We start from the raw sequence: 16,089 nt of genomic DNA, 5'->3' as shown, positions 1-16,089 counted from the left end.
TTTAACACCGATGGACTGACTGGGACGGAGCTTTACATCTGATTTCCTTAAAGTCTGTTTAGACTACATAAGATCTCTTGGTATATCTTAAAACATTAACAGTTATGAAGATTGTTTAAAAGAAAAATTTAGATAGTTTTTTAAAAATTATTGATCTTTCTAAAACTGCATTTTATTTGTTGTCATGCCTTCCAGTGACGTTTCCTGGGTGAGGCAGTTTAAAAAGTGATACCACGACCACTTCTGCTTATTGTCAGTGTGTAATCTGTGAAAATGGTAAATAAACCTCCACATATTTATGAGAAACTGCAGTGTGTTTAATATCAGAGTGACCTGAAACTATGAGGGCAGTGGCTTATTGTTTGGAGACATTTCCTGAATTTCCAACTCATTTTCACTACAAAATGTATTAAATATGTTTACTCATTAAAGTTCAATAATCTTATCTACGGATTGTAAGAGAGAGGAAAAAGGAAACAGTCTCCTCTCGGCCTCTGTGGAGCTCACTGCAGTGTGTAGTTGGGCAGACTGGCACTGTGTTCATATTTGAGGGAACATCTAAAGCTTTGATTGCTATATCATAACCGCATAACACTAAGATGTTCCCCTATATATTCATATTTTAAATCTTTACAGATCTTTAAAAGTGAAGCTGCAGCTCAACAAAAGCCATTCAAAGTATCTGTCCTTGCAAAACTTTAAACCACAAACACACAGCTAAAGTGCTTCCAGTGCTGTTACAGGAGCACTACAGAAGCTATATAGGATGTTCTGCATTAAACCTTAATAATGTCAATTCACTCAGATAAGTGTTATTGTTTCACAGCCAAAATCAGGGCTGACAACTTCAGTGTTGCAAACACTGTTGGAATTTACATTTTCCTGCTCTGAAGCTGTACTCAGATGCTCACAAAAACACTCTCTTCTCAGTGTCTTACTGCTGATATAATTAGTGCACAATTATTTTTGACTCTCTCATTTTCTTTTGTTTGACAGGTTTACAAAGAGAGATGTACAGGCTTGGGCACTCAGTTGGACCCTCACAACAGAGGCGTGAACTGACCGCAAGTGACAGGAAAATGCACTCATTACTCAAATACAGTTCGCACACACACACACGCACGCACGCACACACGCACACACGCACACACACACACACACACACACACACACACACACACACACACACACACACACACACACACACACACACACACACACACACGAAACAAAACAGAGAAACTTGATCACAGCCCAATGACAAATTTTAAGAGCAAATGGTTTCTGGTCAAGGCTCTGACCACTGGTTTCCATTAGTTGTGCATTATGTAGCACATGGCCGGCGAGAAGCCTTCGTGCGGTTGATCAATACACTTTAGTGTCTACATTAAACTGGGCGAGGCAGTCAAGGCGCTGCTAGATAAGCCATCAATCGCTCTTACGATCCTTACAAGGCAGAGGACGTTCTTCAGATGAAGGTAAGATAGACTAACCGTTTCGGGCAAACTGTTTATTTTCATGTATCTGAAATCTATTCCTGGATGATAATAACATAATATGAGGAGCATGCATCTTGTTGCTGTGTATTTAGTGTATAAGAATATACAGAAAAATAACTGTATCCATCACAGCACGATGGTGTGGGAGAATGATTGTGCATTTGGAGTTGATTTAAACTGTTTGCTGCAGGCCTCAAAGGAGACTCTGTCAGACCTGGAGAATGGCATGCTCACTATCATCCGAGTTTTCCACAAATACTCGGGTCACAAGTGCAAGCTGAAGAAAGCAGAGCTTAAAGAGTTCATTGACAATGAGATGAGTCACTTCATAATGGTGAGTTATGGAGCTACTAGTGTAAATAAATGTTTATGGCAGCACTCTACAGTCTCATACTCATACTAATAAGACACTTAAAGGTAATGGGCTCTTAACAGGCATGTGTCTTTTTCACGTCTGCTTTGAGGCAAAATGTGTTGTAAATTAGATACTTGGATATGTTTGTAAAAACTGTGCTTGTACTTCCTGCATGCTGGTTGAATTAACTATAAGTCGTCTGTCAGTCCAACAATGAAGCATTCATGGTCCCTCGATGAAGAATCTTAACTCTCGTTAACACTTGTATCCCACACATCCAAATGAGCCAAGTAATTTCAGCCTCAGATACTAACTGAGCTTAAATGTAACTCACCATGTTATATTTTTGAATGCTGACCAGCTTAGTCTCAGCCTCAGCAGTCAACAACAGTTCTCTATCACCACCTTCCGGCACAATCAAGTTTCATTCAATACAACAATTTTCCTCTCTGGTGTGTAATGAGCATTTCAACCTCATGATGTCACTAGCGTTGCAACAGATATTTCTTTTGTAGTCTTGCTAAATTTATTGTCTATTTCCTGCAGATGATTCACTTTCTTTCACTTTTCCTGCTGAACAGAAAATCCAGGAGAATGAAACTCTGGATGAGCTCTTCGCGGACCTCGACCAGAACGGAGACCTGGAGATCGACTTCAAAGAGTTCATCACCCTCATCGCCATGGTCACCTCGGCGTGCCATGAACTCTTCCTCCCAAGCTACCATTATGATTAGTATGTAAACTCATGATTAGTATGTAAACTCATTGCTCATTGCTCATTAAAAATGTGATGATCACTAAAGCAGTTTCTAAAGTGGGACTGAGTGATTGACAAGCTGTGTGAGAACTTGGATCTTTGTTACATGTTTTGTTGGATATTATAAAAGCTGGTTAACATAAAACAAAAGAAGGGCTCACAGATGAAAAACAACTGATAAACTAATGCAATTTTTTATACGTAAGGCATCTGTTAAGAGTCATTGCTGCAGTTGCATCTGGTGACCTAAACTTTGGCAGATCCACACCATTTCTGATAGGTGTTTTACATCTATCAGACACATTTCTTTTTTTCTCCCTCAATTCTCTGCACATGAAACTCTCTTAGATAACTACAGCATTTCACAGTCACAGATTCACCGTCTCAGGTTCTTTTCCATAAAATCCAGGATCTTCTTCCAGGAGTCTTCCTGGGCGGCAGCGTGGGGCGCAGGGTGACCTCCCCACAGAGTGATTCCTGCAGGAGAAAAAAGACAGCACATATAATTTTTATTGCTTTCCATAGCAGAAAACTTTTAATAAACATTAACAATGTAATGATTACAAGTGTAAAACAGGAATTGGCTGAAAAGCTCTGGGATCATGGCTCACGTTTTGTTGGCTTGATGCTCCACAGGGACGTCCTTGCGTTCGGTGTGTAAGGCGGTTCGATCAGGTGACCAGCGCCAGGGTATGACAAACGAGTGAACAGCTGAGATTTACCTGCAGCACTCAGTGTCTCCTCAATCTGATGACCAATAAAACAGAGATAAAACACCCGCTGAGAAGTGTACGGTGAGCCCGTAACCACGTGCAAACAAGAGCAAAGAAAAGGTCTTTATCCCGGACTACTTAATGAATGCTTTCCAACATTAATAATCTGTAATAAAGGAGAATAAAACAGCAAAAGAAAAATCATCTACCAGGTTTGCGTTCTCTATGCTTGAAGCACTGAGGTCGTCTTCACCCAATATATACATCAACGGACAGACAAGGTCCTCTAACTGCAAAAAGAAATAAGACATCATTCAGGAGCAAAGTTTCTCTCGTTGATGCAAAATATGTGTGTGTGTGTGTGTGTGCACAGTGCATGTATCAGGGGGCTTTAAGTTTAGTCTTTAACATCACCTTCACTTTGGTCTCAGGACGAAGGTTGGCAGGCAAAGAGATTTCTTTGAAGCTGACGTTGCCTTCATCATCATATCTCCAGTGTGTCTGGTGACTAACAAAGAAAAACACAGCTCGTATTTTCTTTAATTCAATTTGAGAAAATTGTTGAAAACAATCTCTGTGATACACATTTTCTGTTTCTGAAACTCAGGAAGTCGAGGTTCATGACCAGAAAAGCTATTTTACTAGATCTCTGTTAATCCATAAGACTAAAAAGTAATACTTTAGTCTGTGGACCTGAAACTAGACCCACTCATATCAGATGCATTTGTGGAATAATTCCACAGTGACGTCTTGACAACATTATAATAATCAAGTAATATATTTACTATTTACCTTTCAAAGTCTTCAGAACTGCCATCTACATCTGACAGCTTTACAGTACTTCCTACAGGACCATTGACACAAATCACACAGGATGGCTGAGAAGAGAACAAAAATTGTTGAAAGTTAGTGTAAACTTCATCCTACAAGCTCACCAAACTTATTAAAAATCATAATTAACCTATAGTATGTATGTAGGCATGTAGTATATTTATTACTATATATTCATTCTAAACAAGGAGTGATTTTTCATGCACGAGGAGCTACTGTATGTATTGATCAAACTGTCTGAAATGGATGACATAGGCAGGACTTCCAGACGCACTTTGACATCAGTCTGAGTGGCAAGTTGAAGAGTCAGGAAGACTCCATAGGAGAGACCCATGAGGCCGATTCTGTCGGCGCAGACCTGAGGATGATCCTGAAGTAGGCGGAAAGCTGACTGTCCGAACAAAAAAGCAAATTAAGCAAATGACAAAATTTTTAAATTAACCGTGAGCTTTTTTTCACGAGACATAAACATGATGCAGAAAGAACTGAGCATAGCATAGGATGAAGTAAAACCTGCATACCTTGAAATATGAATAACCAACATTGATGCTGTTTTGGGGGCCAGGCAAGTCTTTGTGCCCAAAGTAGGCGAGGGACAGACTAGCATAGCCTTTGGATGCAAAGAGAGCGGAGCGGTACTCCATCAGTCCTCCTCCCATTCCCCACAAGTCCAGCATGGCTGGAAAAGGGCCTGGGCCTGCAGGAGGAAACCAGTACAGAGACCAGTGCTGTTCAGAAGGCACAGTCTTTCCACACCAGTCTTAAAATGTGTGAGTGAGTGAAGTTTGTGCTCACCAGGAGGCAAAAACAGCGTCCCTACAACCCCATTCTGCCTGATGTCTATTCTCTGTGTGCCCGGTGCCATGTACCAGCGCTCTGCAGTGACAGCAGCCAGTTCGGCACTCTGTGCCTCACTGGGAGAAACGTGGCCGTCCCGCAACGACAGGCGCACGACGTATGGAGTCTCTACGTTTTTCTTCCTCAGCCTGGAACAAAAGAACACGTTTCACTCAGGAAACTTTCACCGACCTTTTCTACAACAATGACAAATATTTGAGTTTGGATGCTGGAGGGATGGAGGGATTGTATTTGTGGGAATCAGTCAGTAGTTTAGCAGCTAGTTCAAATGACAGCCGCATCTGTTTATATGGACCATCTAATTGTTTGAGTCAGGTCGCGTTCACATATCATTGGAAGTGTGGCAAGTGGAAAACATTTCAAATTGATTGTATTAAGTTTCCAGTAAAAAAACAAAACAAAAAAAAAACAAGATAACAAGCAAAAACAAATAGCAAAAAAGCACCATTGTATAAATACCAAACATGAATACAATATCTTGCACACCTTACAAACCAGGATTCATTTGTTTGTAATGGCAGCAGAATAAACAGCTGATGAAGGCAAAGTAAGTAGAAGGTGAAAAGGAGGGTGGGGGACAATGTCAGAGCAGAGATCTGGGCACCTGTTAATCTAAATACGGAATCAAATTTTCAATTGAGTTTCTATTCAAGTTTTTTGAAACCTAAAGAGCCCTGATTTTATCTAATTTGAGGACCGACATTACTACACTGGTCCAGTGTGGATGGGATGGAGGGGTGGGACAGCTCTAGCTGAGAAGAATAAACAGGCGGGCTACTAATGTTGAGAATACCTTTAGATCTGATTGGTGTCTGGCTACCCCCACTATTACTGAGGAAAGAACCAAATATTACGATAACAGGATCCGGGCCATTTTTCCCCCTCATATGTAGGAGAATGTGTTAAATATCTTGGTTTGTGTGCAGTTTTGAGCATTTCCAAAACACATGATTATCATGGCATCTGATACAATTTGGGCCAGAGCCAGGATACAGTAAATCCAGGCCACTTTGACTTTGACCTGTAACTGTAACAAGCAGTTCTTTAGCTCTCAGTGGGCTTGTTTTCATCACCTACCTCAAACCTTCTCTCCCACCAGGAGCTGGCTGCAGACCCCAGAACAGTCCCATTGGCTCACAGCCCAAATAGGAACCTCCGACTGAATGATCCCTGGTCACTGAGGAGGGGACAGAGCAACAGAGAGGGGACAGGGTTACCAGCTGCCTGTCTAAATGTTTAAAATAATCTGATATCTAAAAGTTGCATTAACAATAAATAGATTAAATGTTAACTTGTAACTCCCATCAAGTTCACAACTTTACAACTATAATTTAATTGCATCTTTACACTAAAGCATTTAAATTGCTCTTTTCGTAATTAAAATCTTTCAATATTGACTATAAGTTCCTTTTGTGTTACACCGGCTGTAAAAACTACAAAAATGGTGGCTACTGTCATAAAGTTCGGTTTTAAAACTGTAATCAAGTTGTTTTACATTTTACACCTGTAATCCGACTACTGTGCTTTCTGTCAGCGGTGGAACATGCTGATATATTAAATTTGTGTTAATTGAATTAATACAAAAGTACAAAACACAGTGTGACTCACAGTTGACTGTTCCATCTGCATTTGTATTATAATGGGCGAATGACTCCCACAGGTCGCCATCGTCACTGTGCATTTGTGCGCACACTGTGACAGGACAGAGAGCGGGCAGGAAACGCCCTCTGATGCTGATCTGTTCATCTATGAGACCACGAACAGGAGCGGCCGTCAGCAGAGGGGCTTCTCTACAGCTGCTGTTCCACCGAACTCCACCTACAATTCGAGGGAATAGAGGAAACTCTGAGAAGTGTTTCTCAGTAATCAGAAGCCAGATTGGGTTCATTGTCCAGCTCAAAGACACTTCAAAGGTTCTTCACTAACCCTACATTTAATAGCTAACAGTGTTACCACCTGGCCTACTGTACAGTCGCTGCCTTTAAATTGCTGCACAATTCTGCATCAAAATGTACAGAATTATAGCAAATGTGGTGACACAACTGCCAGATTGATTTCATTGACTTTAGAGCAGTAATTCATGAGATGACAGCAAGTATGTTTAAAAATGCTATGTCTTATGTTCATGGTACAAGTTTACTTTACACTCTACAGACGTCTGTCAAACTACATCTCTCACTTACAAACAAACATTAAGAGAAATGCTGCAGAAAACATAACCTCCTGCTGGAGGCGGCAGTATACATAAATAACTGCTGTACTAACACATGGGTGCAACATATCAACCAAATAGTCAAGTGAGAGTCCAGGAATGCATTTATAGAGAAGCACTACAATCTCAATAAATTAATCAGACTATGTTGTGATTATTTAACACTTAACAACACAACACGTAACAACAGTGGCTGCAGGGGGAAATCAAACACTTATTATCTCAGATGTTTGCACACATTAAAATCAGACCTTTGTGTAAAAGCAACAGCTGGAGACCTGCAGTGTTACAGTGCAGTGGCATGTGTACTCAGAGTCAGACAGTCACAGCTCAACTCAGACACAAGCTCTCCAGTAACCCATTTAAGAAAACCACGAACAACCAAGAACAATATTCTCACCCACAACTCGATGCAAACATGCCTTCCTGTGTACACTGATGCATGGTGTCAGCTTGCTTTCTATGAGCTGCCGTATTGTTGTCACACTCAGATGTGCTCTGACCATCATGTTGTTTCTGTCGAGCCTGTAAAAAAAAAAAAGAAACGAGTGAAGATCAAACACTAAAACGCATGTATGTTATCTGGTAAACCACGGTGGTGAACAGCGGTGCAGAATTAAACATTAAACCTCTCAACTGCTCGCTCTGCAGCCAGGATTTTGACCTTTGCTCTACATAACTTCACAGCCGGGTACTGCCTTAAAACCAGCTTGAAGACGCTGCATCCTGACTGGACAAGTCCTGAGAAATTTTGACATTTTTTTGCCTGCAGGTTTGAGCTTTGACCCGCCACTGACTGCTGCTGCATAATTTCCCCATCAAGCTCCCTGTTAATTTAACCAGCAGCCCATTTTTGCCATCAAAATGTTGAGTTTTCCCTCAATTTTTTAATGACTTAAAACGTCCAAGTGGAAACAGAATAATATCAAGATCAAATCTCTGTGGAAACAGAATAATATCAAGATCAAATCTCTGTGGAAACAGAATAATATCAAGATCAAATCGCTGTGGAAACAGAATAATATCAAGATCAAATCCCTTACCTAGATATACATAGACATAGATAGATAGAAAGAAAGAAAGAAAACTATCTCAACTATCACAACTTTCGCCTTAAACTATATAATAAATATAATAATTCCACAATCTAATTTTCGTAATAGGCTAAAACTAAGGATTGTTTTTATTATAGATAAATCAACTGCTCTGAAGTTCGCAGAGTTTAAAGAGACTTCTTCAAACTTCACAACAACCGGAAGATTAATTGAAAGGATTTGAAAATAAATGTTACTCGTTCATTAAAAGGAAAAAAAAACGGCATTTCATCGGTTCAAAGTGGACAGGCCAAATATATTTTATTATATAGTACATTTATGCTTGGGTTGTTTGAGTATAGATCTAATTTTGCGTGAAAAGCAGCGCAAATCGTCTCCGTAATACAGCTACATTATTTTATTTTGAAAATCTGGTGTCAGCTGTTAAGTTTTCTTTCCGGGTCTGCCACCGTGACTTCCGTGTTGTTAGCCGGGATTAGCCAGTCGACCACAAGGCCCGGTTTATTAACAGTGGAGTTTCAAAAACAGCAAGAAACCGAGGGGATTATCGTCAACACGACACCGTGAGACTTTTCTAATCGAGTACTCAGGTCTGTAACGTTATCTGTTGAAACTATTCGTCCTCTGCTGCTGAAGAAAAGCTCCATGCTAGCTGTAACTTGTTGGTCATCAACCGTGTTGTTGTACCGTTAGACGAGAAAGAGACTTCAGTGTTAAATATCTGTCAACTTTTAGGTTAACGTGAACTGAATGGGGGTTTCTTTTGAGGGGTTTAAGATAGTCACTTGTTTAAACGTGGCATTAACTGGACAACGTTCATGCTAGCTTTTGCTAATTGTTGAGTGTGTTAGTTAGCTGCGTACTCGGTTAGCCTGCTGTTCACTTTAGATATGAGCATCAGTTGTACAATCAATGCCAGATAAACTAGTGGAAGGTGAACTATAGGTTCTTTCTAGTCATTTAAAGGACTGAAGTGGCTCAATATTTATCTAAAGGACTCCGTAGTAACTGTGGCTCTTATTGTACAGAGATCTAAGCTAAACCATAAGCGCATCTTTTCATAAATTTTTCTTTGGTCGACTAATTACAGCTTTTATGTTTTCTGTCTTTGTGTTAATTTGACTTTACATCATTCTCTTGAACAAATACAGTAAAATGAACCGAAAAATTCACCAAATCGATATTAGCCATTGATTTAGGTCCTTAGATTATTTATCTTATAGGGAAATTGCAGTGTTATAGCAACACAATCAATGAGATCCGATTATACACAATAAAATTATATACAGTCATGGTAACTTTTAAGTGAAGATTGTGGGATTATTGCTCAGTGCAGGTTTAGTATTGTAGATATCTTATAAAGCTGTAAGTAAGATGCAGAAATGTCATTAACTGGATAAATTGTTCAAACTTAAATGTAGTGTGTCAGTCATTACATAGTTTGACCACCAGAGTTGATATTTTACTCTGTAAAATGTGCTGCTCAGTATGTATTTTGGTCACTATTTGAAATAAAAATAGAACACAGGGGATCCACGACAACACTGTTGTTTATGTTATGTGTTTAAAATGATATTGTCAGTTATATTCATTTTATAAAACTCTGAAATACAGACGTCAGTATCAGCCTCAAAAATCCAGTATGAGTCTTGCTATAGTAGTAAAGCTCAGTTTAAATTTGATATATGAAAGATAAAAAAGAGGCATGATTGTATCCTGGCCTACTGACTCTGTGTAGGGGGGTAATTAAGGACTGATTGTGGTTTAAACTAATCACAAACCAAATACCCCAAGAAGAAAAAGCTTAAAATGTTGCACAATAATTACAAGCTAGTAAAGGTTATGTCTTTAACAGCAGAGCTCATTAGGAGCTCCAGCACCTCACTTTCCTGTTTTAACTGCCTCATACAACATGTACATTTGGTGACATTAGCCCATATTTCTTATTCCATCTGTTAAGATAAAGAGACACCTCTTGGTAGAGATTTAAAATTTATGATGTGAAATATGTTAATGGCACATTAAATGTAACTGAGTGCTTGTGTTTGTGTGTCAGGTTTTGCGGTCACGTGCAGGTCACACTGGATGGGCCAGCTGGTAACAGTCGGGGCCAGCTGTTATCATCCTTTGGGCCTGTTCGTGTAACATCACTCCGCAATGGCCAGTCACTTCCGTAGCTACATCTGGGACCCGGTGCTCATCGTGAGCCAGATTGTGTTGATGCAGTGCATCTACTACAGCTTCCTGGGCCTGTGGTTGGCTGGAGTGGACAGTCTGGTGCAAACTAACCGGTCACTGGACCAGATCTTCAGCTATGAAGTGAGTTACAAGATCTCTGCCTATGTGCGACCTGTTTGTGGATCATTTGTCCACATCTGAGCCTGTGTTTAAAATCTTTGCTGTGCTTTGGCAGGTCCTTGGCTTTGCAACAGTGCAGGGGAGGCTCTCGATGATGGCATTCATTTTGAACTCTCTTACCTGGTACGTAATGAGAGAGATGAGAGCTGTGACACCTAAATTGCTGCTGGTTAAGCATCTTAGATTCAAACACTTACACATCTTATAGTTTCCTAGAGAAAATATTTATTCATAAAGGAGTAAAATAAAAAAATAATTTAAATAGATTTGGTGTGTGGCTAAACTTGAACATTTACAACATCGCAGCAGCATCTTTGTATCCTCACAAAGTGAAACATAAATGAGCTGATAACAGGACTTTTCTGTGTCTTTCTTCCCGCAGTGCCCTTGGTTTGTGGTTCTTCATCCGACGAGGGAAACAGTGCCTGGACTTCACCGTCACCGTGCACTTCTTCCATATGATCGGCTGCTGGATCTATAACGCTCATCTTCCAGCTGCCCTGTCCTGGTGGCTCGTCAATGTAGCCTGCATGGCGTTGATGGCTGTACTTGGAGAGTACTTGTGCATGCGGAGTGAGCTCAGGGCTATTCCAGTCAACACTGGACCCAAATCTAACCTGTGAAGTTTCCTTGACACCACTCTGAAAACCTGCGAACGGTTAACCCCAGAGGAACTTGCTCAGAGGAGGTTTTTCTGCTACTTGTGAAGGAAATGGAGCGTGAACCTCCGTCAGCGTAGACGCGGGGTTGTCATCTTTCTCCTCTTTAAACGACACGGCAGATGAACTGATCTATTTATTCATAGCTGTCCAATAAAAGTTGGATAGTATTAACTCTTTAGCATATTAAGATATATGTTTTATGATCGTGAAACAGGCATCAGTTTACACATTTGTCTGAACCTACTGGCTATAGATATGGTTTTTCTTAGTAATTAAGTTCATTTTAAGGACAACAGCATGAGCTCATCTTCACAGAGCAAATGACTAATTTAAACTCTAGAGCAAATACAGATTTTCTTAAAAAGCAGCAGAAGAGCAAGAAATGTCAACAACAGATGTTTTTTCTTTGAGAATTACAAGCTGGCTGGGTTGGCAAACAAACATCATGTTACAGGATATTTTGGTTTTAAAATTCAAATGTTCTGGTTACACCTCACTGCAATATAAAGATGCCAATCTTCAAAGTGATCCACTGCAGTTTTTAGCATTTTTTCTCATAACTGCATCTATATGCGAACTGTTGGGTAACAGGTACATTGTTTAACAGGTGCACTATAATCTTCTGATATACAATATTTCTGCTTTAAAATCTCAACACATTTTTGGTTAAAAGTATAAAATCCGACTTAATTTTTAACCTTTCTGGATAAAGCTTATACTTTCAGTCTCATAATGCTCATGTGAGGCCTCCCTTGTCAAGCTAGTTCAGCATTTTGCACAGCTAGCGTTGTTTGTTTCGTCTCTTTGTGTCATGATTTATTATGCAGATGAGGCGGCCACTTTGGGGACAGTTTGTCAGCCACCAGCTGTGTTCTGACGGCACGCTATGTCTCTGTTTCTGAAAACACTGTTACTGTCTGTGGGGACGTGACATGAAAAGGGGCTGAAATACCCAGCTCTGTTGGTTTCTGGAACAATTTCAGCTCTCTCATTAAGGGACGGCTTTAAAAGTAAATCAACGGCTTATTATCATCGAGTATTACAGGTCCTGGAACACGTACTCGTATATCTTTTTTTCCTGTGTGGTGACTGTCTGGTCAAAATTTTACAGCTTTGATAGTGTGGACTATGCAGTGTCTCGTTTTGAAATCAGGTTTTTAAAGTGTGGAACAAGTGCATCATTATGCTGCAGGGGTTGAAATTTAAAAGCTGTACAATATTTGGACGTTTAGAGAAATGCGCTCATTCACTTTCCTGCTGAGAGTTCGAGGAGAGGATCGACACTACTCTCATGTCTGTTCATTGGACATGAAGCTACAGCTAGCAGCCAGCTAGCCTGGTGTCTTGAGGTAAAAAAAAAAAAGAGATCCAGCACTCTTAAACTTAATAATTAACACTATATTGTTCAAGTGTTAAATGACAATATGTGGCTTCACAGGGGTTATACAGTTTCTCTGGCCTGGTGCAGTGACTTCCTGGAGTCCTGTTGACGACAACCTGCAAAGACTGCTTCTCTGGCCACTATCACGTATTTGTTTTTTTTCAGTTTTTGTACAGATTAAACAAATGAGATATAATGTGTTAATTGTATAATTGTTAATTGGTGTACAGATGCTGGGAGGCTTGGCAGACCAGAGCTAGGTTAACTGTTTCCCCCTATTTCCAGCCTCTATGCTAAGCTAAGCTAAGCTAACAGCTGCTGACAGTATCTTCATATTTATTGCACAGACAGGAGTGGTATCAGATCTCATCCTTTTTTTTTTTAACGGTCATTAAGAAAACAAATAAGCGTATATCACAAAAGGCCAAACTATTCCTTTAACTCATGACCAAGCTTTTTTTAAAGCCAGTGTCACCTATTGTTTGATTATTTCTAGCAATGGCTGCTCTGGAAGTTTTCACTTCCATTACCACCTTTGTGTTCTTTAAACTTAAGTTTTTATAATGTATTTAAATGCAGAGAACTCAAAGATGGACCTATTCATGTTAATAAATTCTGACTGTTTTTTTTTTTTTTTTAGTGTACAAACATCACAGATGTACATATGTTTCCTCTTCATTCAGGTTTTACATATAGGGTGTTGGCATCAGCATCAAGGAACAGTGCAAGTACCTTTTGTGCATGTGCCGTTTAATAAAACACTACAAGTTCATATGGATTGGAGGAAAAAAATATATAAAACAGTCAGGAAACCGAAGGTGAGGAAATAATTGGACATTATGCCTCAGACATCAGAGATAGGTCTTCTAATGAGGGACACACTACGAGCGTGTCTTTGGATCTCTGGAAGTTTTCCACCCCTGGGCCCTGATCCCTCATTTTTTCCCGCTGCGTTTGCTGGAAGTGTCCAGGTGGAAAGGAGCAGATGGGAGAGCACTAACGAGTTGAAAGATACTGGTTGCGATCCTCATTACCAGCACTTTGCTTCAGGGAGGGCTAAAAACAGAAACTCTGTAGTAAATGAGTCGCACAGCGGATGACTTACTGCATCGATTAAATGCTCCGCTATTTCACCACTTTGTTTCTAGATCTTTGCTCTCCATTACAGATGAAGGTGAACACACACACTGTATGTTTTAAACATGGTGCTTTATTATTACAAACACATTACTTTGCCATATATTGCTTTATACAGTCTTGTAAATAGTGTGCTTTTCCATCAGTGAACTGAAAAAAAAAAACCCACATGGACACTGAACTTGTTTTTACATTCAGAAGTTCCTTCCATGTTTAAACCGCCATTAGGGTTCATTTCTTGTGGTGTAATGCTCATGATAACGCAATCATTTTCATGCTTTCTTTGACAGCATATGAAGGGATAAGAGTCCTCTCTGGAGAAGTGACTGCACATATTGCTCATGCTTTGAGGACGTCACAACTGTGTTTGTGTTCTCACCACCAGACACACGATGGATGACGAAACGCTACCACGCGTGAAACATGAAATAAATAGAAAACAGCCAGAGCCAACATGCTTATGGAGGTAAAGGAGGTGGGGTTGGGTGATGAATCTGCGTAAAAAGGATGCTGATACACTGAGGAGATAGCCTAACTTCATGCACAGGTCAAGACCACTGTACCCTTTGTCCAAGGATAAAATCAACAGACTGTTTATTCTGAAGCACTGTCACTAAAACTATCATGCATTTGTGATAAAAGAGAGGACGGAAAAATATTCAGGACCACAGAGATCTTCTATGTGTTGATAATGCCTGTTGGGACAGACTTCAGTGTTAAAGGAATTATGCACATGGTGACAGTTTGGAAAAACAAAAAAGCACAAAAAACAAATTCATGCTGTTGCTCATTCATTTTTAATCTGCTGGGAATCGAGGTGGCTGCTGCAATAACAGTAAAAACATCAGATTTTTGTAAAGGAAATTCAACCTAAATGCTGATTTCATAGAGATTAGAGGACCATTTAGGATTTGTGATATCTCATATGTTTTATTAGTTAAAAGAGTCTGAAACGTACAAACTGTAGCACCTGTTGCCTTATTACTGTCCCTCTTGGCTGATTTTGAAGCTTAATGTGTGATTATTTTATGTAAAATCAAGCCAAAGTTTCCCAATATTCAACTGACTCAAAGCATGAAACAGATAAATGGAGCTGCGCAGTTTGTTTGACATCATAATGGCGCGGTGCATTAATGGGTCGATCTTTAATTGGAATGTTGTGGACACAAAAGCGATTGTATGAATATTTTACAAAAATAAGCCAATGTTTTGTATTACAGCAGCTGTTGCATATAATTTGACTTTATTAGAAATTAAGTATATGTGTTTAAAGTGAAATAAATAATTTAGGAGATTTTAAATATACTTCTGTCTGCATTACTATGCAGATTCTTCTTTTAAAATCTGATCTGTGTCGTCTATCTGCAGACTTTATGACCTATTGTGCTTGTGCTGCGAGTACTTTAGTACTTTAAAGATGAGTCTTAGTGATGTTGTGCTAATTCAGGTGAACATTTTCACACAAGGTGGAGCAGAAACGGGTGAGACGACACTGAACGTTCAAACTTCAGATTTTCAGTTTGATCGAGGGTAAGACTGAACCAAAGTGTGTGGCGAGGCTCCGAGGGAGGAGCTGGAGAGGTGATCGTGTGATGTCTGTTTTTTGGTGTCTTTATAGCAGCCGTGCAACATCAGCCACAGCGGGCCGAAGTGTTGGGGAAGAGGGGGTTTAAAGTTTTATACAAGTGGCTTGATTGTCACTTACACTAACATTTACTACACTTTGCAAAAGGTTAAAGGGGCATTTCACCTTTAGTCGCTAGCTTTGGCATAATTAAGCCAGATTATTGTCTGGTTTGGTCTTCAGGTTTGGTTCTTTTAAGTTAACATATTCAAATAGCTTTACTAAGATATTGTTGTTATTTTTGGTGAAGTGCTCCTTTAAATGTTTTCTTTCAATGTGATTACATTTGTATTTTTACAAATTTACTGGAGATTAATTTTGCCGAAAATTGGTGTCTAGCATAACAATGTAGCTCTTAATTAAAGGAATAGTTCAACATTTTCAGTATTTGCTGTCTTGCTGACAATCAATACCGTCCTCGTGTCTGTACGCTGAATATAAAGCTAAAGCCAGGAGCAAGTTCTCTGTCAACTCTGTCCATACATAACAAAATCCACCTACCGGCACCTCTACAGCTCATTAGTTAGCATTTTATATCTCAGCTAACTCCCAAAATGTTGAACTATTCCTTTAACTATCATGCTAAACCCGTACAATACACGGTACAGTGGACACAAAGACATCAACACCTCAGCGCTGAACCCACA

General features: G+C 39.7%; 3 protein-coding genes across 3 annotated transcripts; 2 read left to right on the top strand and 1 right to left on the bottom strand.

The window, feature by feature from the left end:
- The first annotated feature begins 1,403 nt into the window (after positions 1 to 1,403).
- LOC139207151 (protein S100-B-like) lies at positions 1,404 to 2,588 on the top strand. The gene is made up of 3 exons (XM_070836795.1): positions 1,404 to 1,478; positions 1,690 to 1,833; positions 2,436 to 2,588. Exons 1-3 carry the CDS (start codon positions 1,473 to 1,475, stop codon positions 2,586 to 2,588), a joined length of 303 nt encoding a protein of 100 aa, XP_070692896.1. The 5' UTR covers positions 1,404 to 1,472.
- Positions 2,589 to 2,719: 131 nt separating this feature from the next.
- Positions 2,720 to 6,901, bottom strand: LOC139220619 (bile acid-CoA:amino acid N-acyltransferase-like). The gene is made up of 10 exons (XM_070852537.1): positions 6,622 to 6,901; positions 6,091 to 6,190; positions 4,951 to 5,141; positions 4,677 to 4,852; positions 4,430 to 4,546; positions 4,117 to 4,202; positions 3,739 to 3,832; positions 3,534 to 3,614; positions 3,223 to 3,358; positions 2,720 to 3,088 (listed from the first exon to the last, which is right to left on the bottom strand). The coding sequence occupies exons 1-10, from the start codon at positions 6,899 to 6,901 to the stop codon at positions 2,988 to 2,990; spliced, it is 1,362 nt and encodes a 453-aa protein (XP_070708638.1). The 3' UTR covers positions 2,720 to 2,987.
- Positions 6,902 to 8,740: 1,839 nt separating this feature from the next.
- Positions 8,741 to 13,371, top strand: sys1 (SYS1 golgi trafficking protein). Its single transcript, XM_070843506.1, has 4 exons — positions 8,741 to 8,870; positions 10,337 to 10,599; positions 10,694 to 10,761; positions 11,021 to 13,371. Exons 2-4 carry the CDS (start codon positions 10,438 to 10,440, stop codon positions 11,259 to 11,261), a joined length of 471 nt encoding a protein of 156 aa, XP_070699607.1. The 5' UTR covers positions 8,741 to 8,870; positions 10,337 to 10,437; the 3' UTR covers positions 11,262 to 13,371.
- The last annotated feature ends 2,718 nt before the right edge of the window (positions 13,372 to 16,089 follow it).

The sequence above is a fragment of the Pempheris klunzingeri genome, chromosome 2, assembly GCF_042242105.1.
Source record: "Pempheris klunzingeri isolate RE-2024b chromosome 2, fPemKlu1.hap1, whole genome shotgun sequence".
NCBI lineage: Eukaryota > Metazoa > Chordata > Actinopteri > Acropomatiformes > Pempheridae > Pempheris > Pempheris klunzingeri.
The sequence above is the reverse complement of the archived record's forward strand: the minus strand, read 5'-3'. Positions and strand labels throughout refer to the sequence as shown.

Bases quoted from the DNA above. Each gene is read 5' to 3' on its own strand.
- sys1 (XM_070843506.1), top strand. From the start codon at position 10,438: ATGGCCAGTCACTTCCGTAGCTACATCTGGGACCCGGTGCTCATCGTG. The intron at 10,600-10,693 runs GTGAGTTACAAG...GTGCTTTGGCAG, and splicing joins ACCAGATCTTCAGCTATGAA to GTCCTTGGCTTTGCAACAGT. The intron at 10,762-11,020 runs GTACGTAATGAG...TTCTTCCCGCAG, and splicing joins ATTTTGAACTCTCTTACCTG to TGCCCTTGGTTTGTGGTTCT.
- LOC139207151 (XM_070836795.1), top strand. The intron at 1,834-2,435 runs GTGAGTTATGGA...CCTGCTGAACAG, and splicing joins AGATGAGTCACTTCATAATG to AAAATCCAGGAGAATGAAAC.
- LOC139220619 (XM_070852537.1), bottom strand. From the start codon at position 6,901: ATGAACCCAATCTGGCTTCTGATTACTGAGAAACACTTCTCAGAGTTT. The intron at 4,203-4,429 runs GTGCGTCTGGAA...TTCTCTTCTCAG, and splicing joins CCACTCAGACTGATGTCAAA to CCATCCTGTGTGATTTGTGT. The intron at 3,359-3,533 runs GTAGATGATTTT...ATTGGTCATCAG, and splicing joins GCATAGAGAACGCAAACCTG to ATTGAGGAGACACTGAGTGC.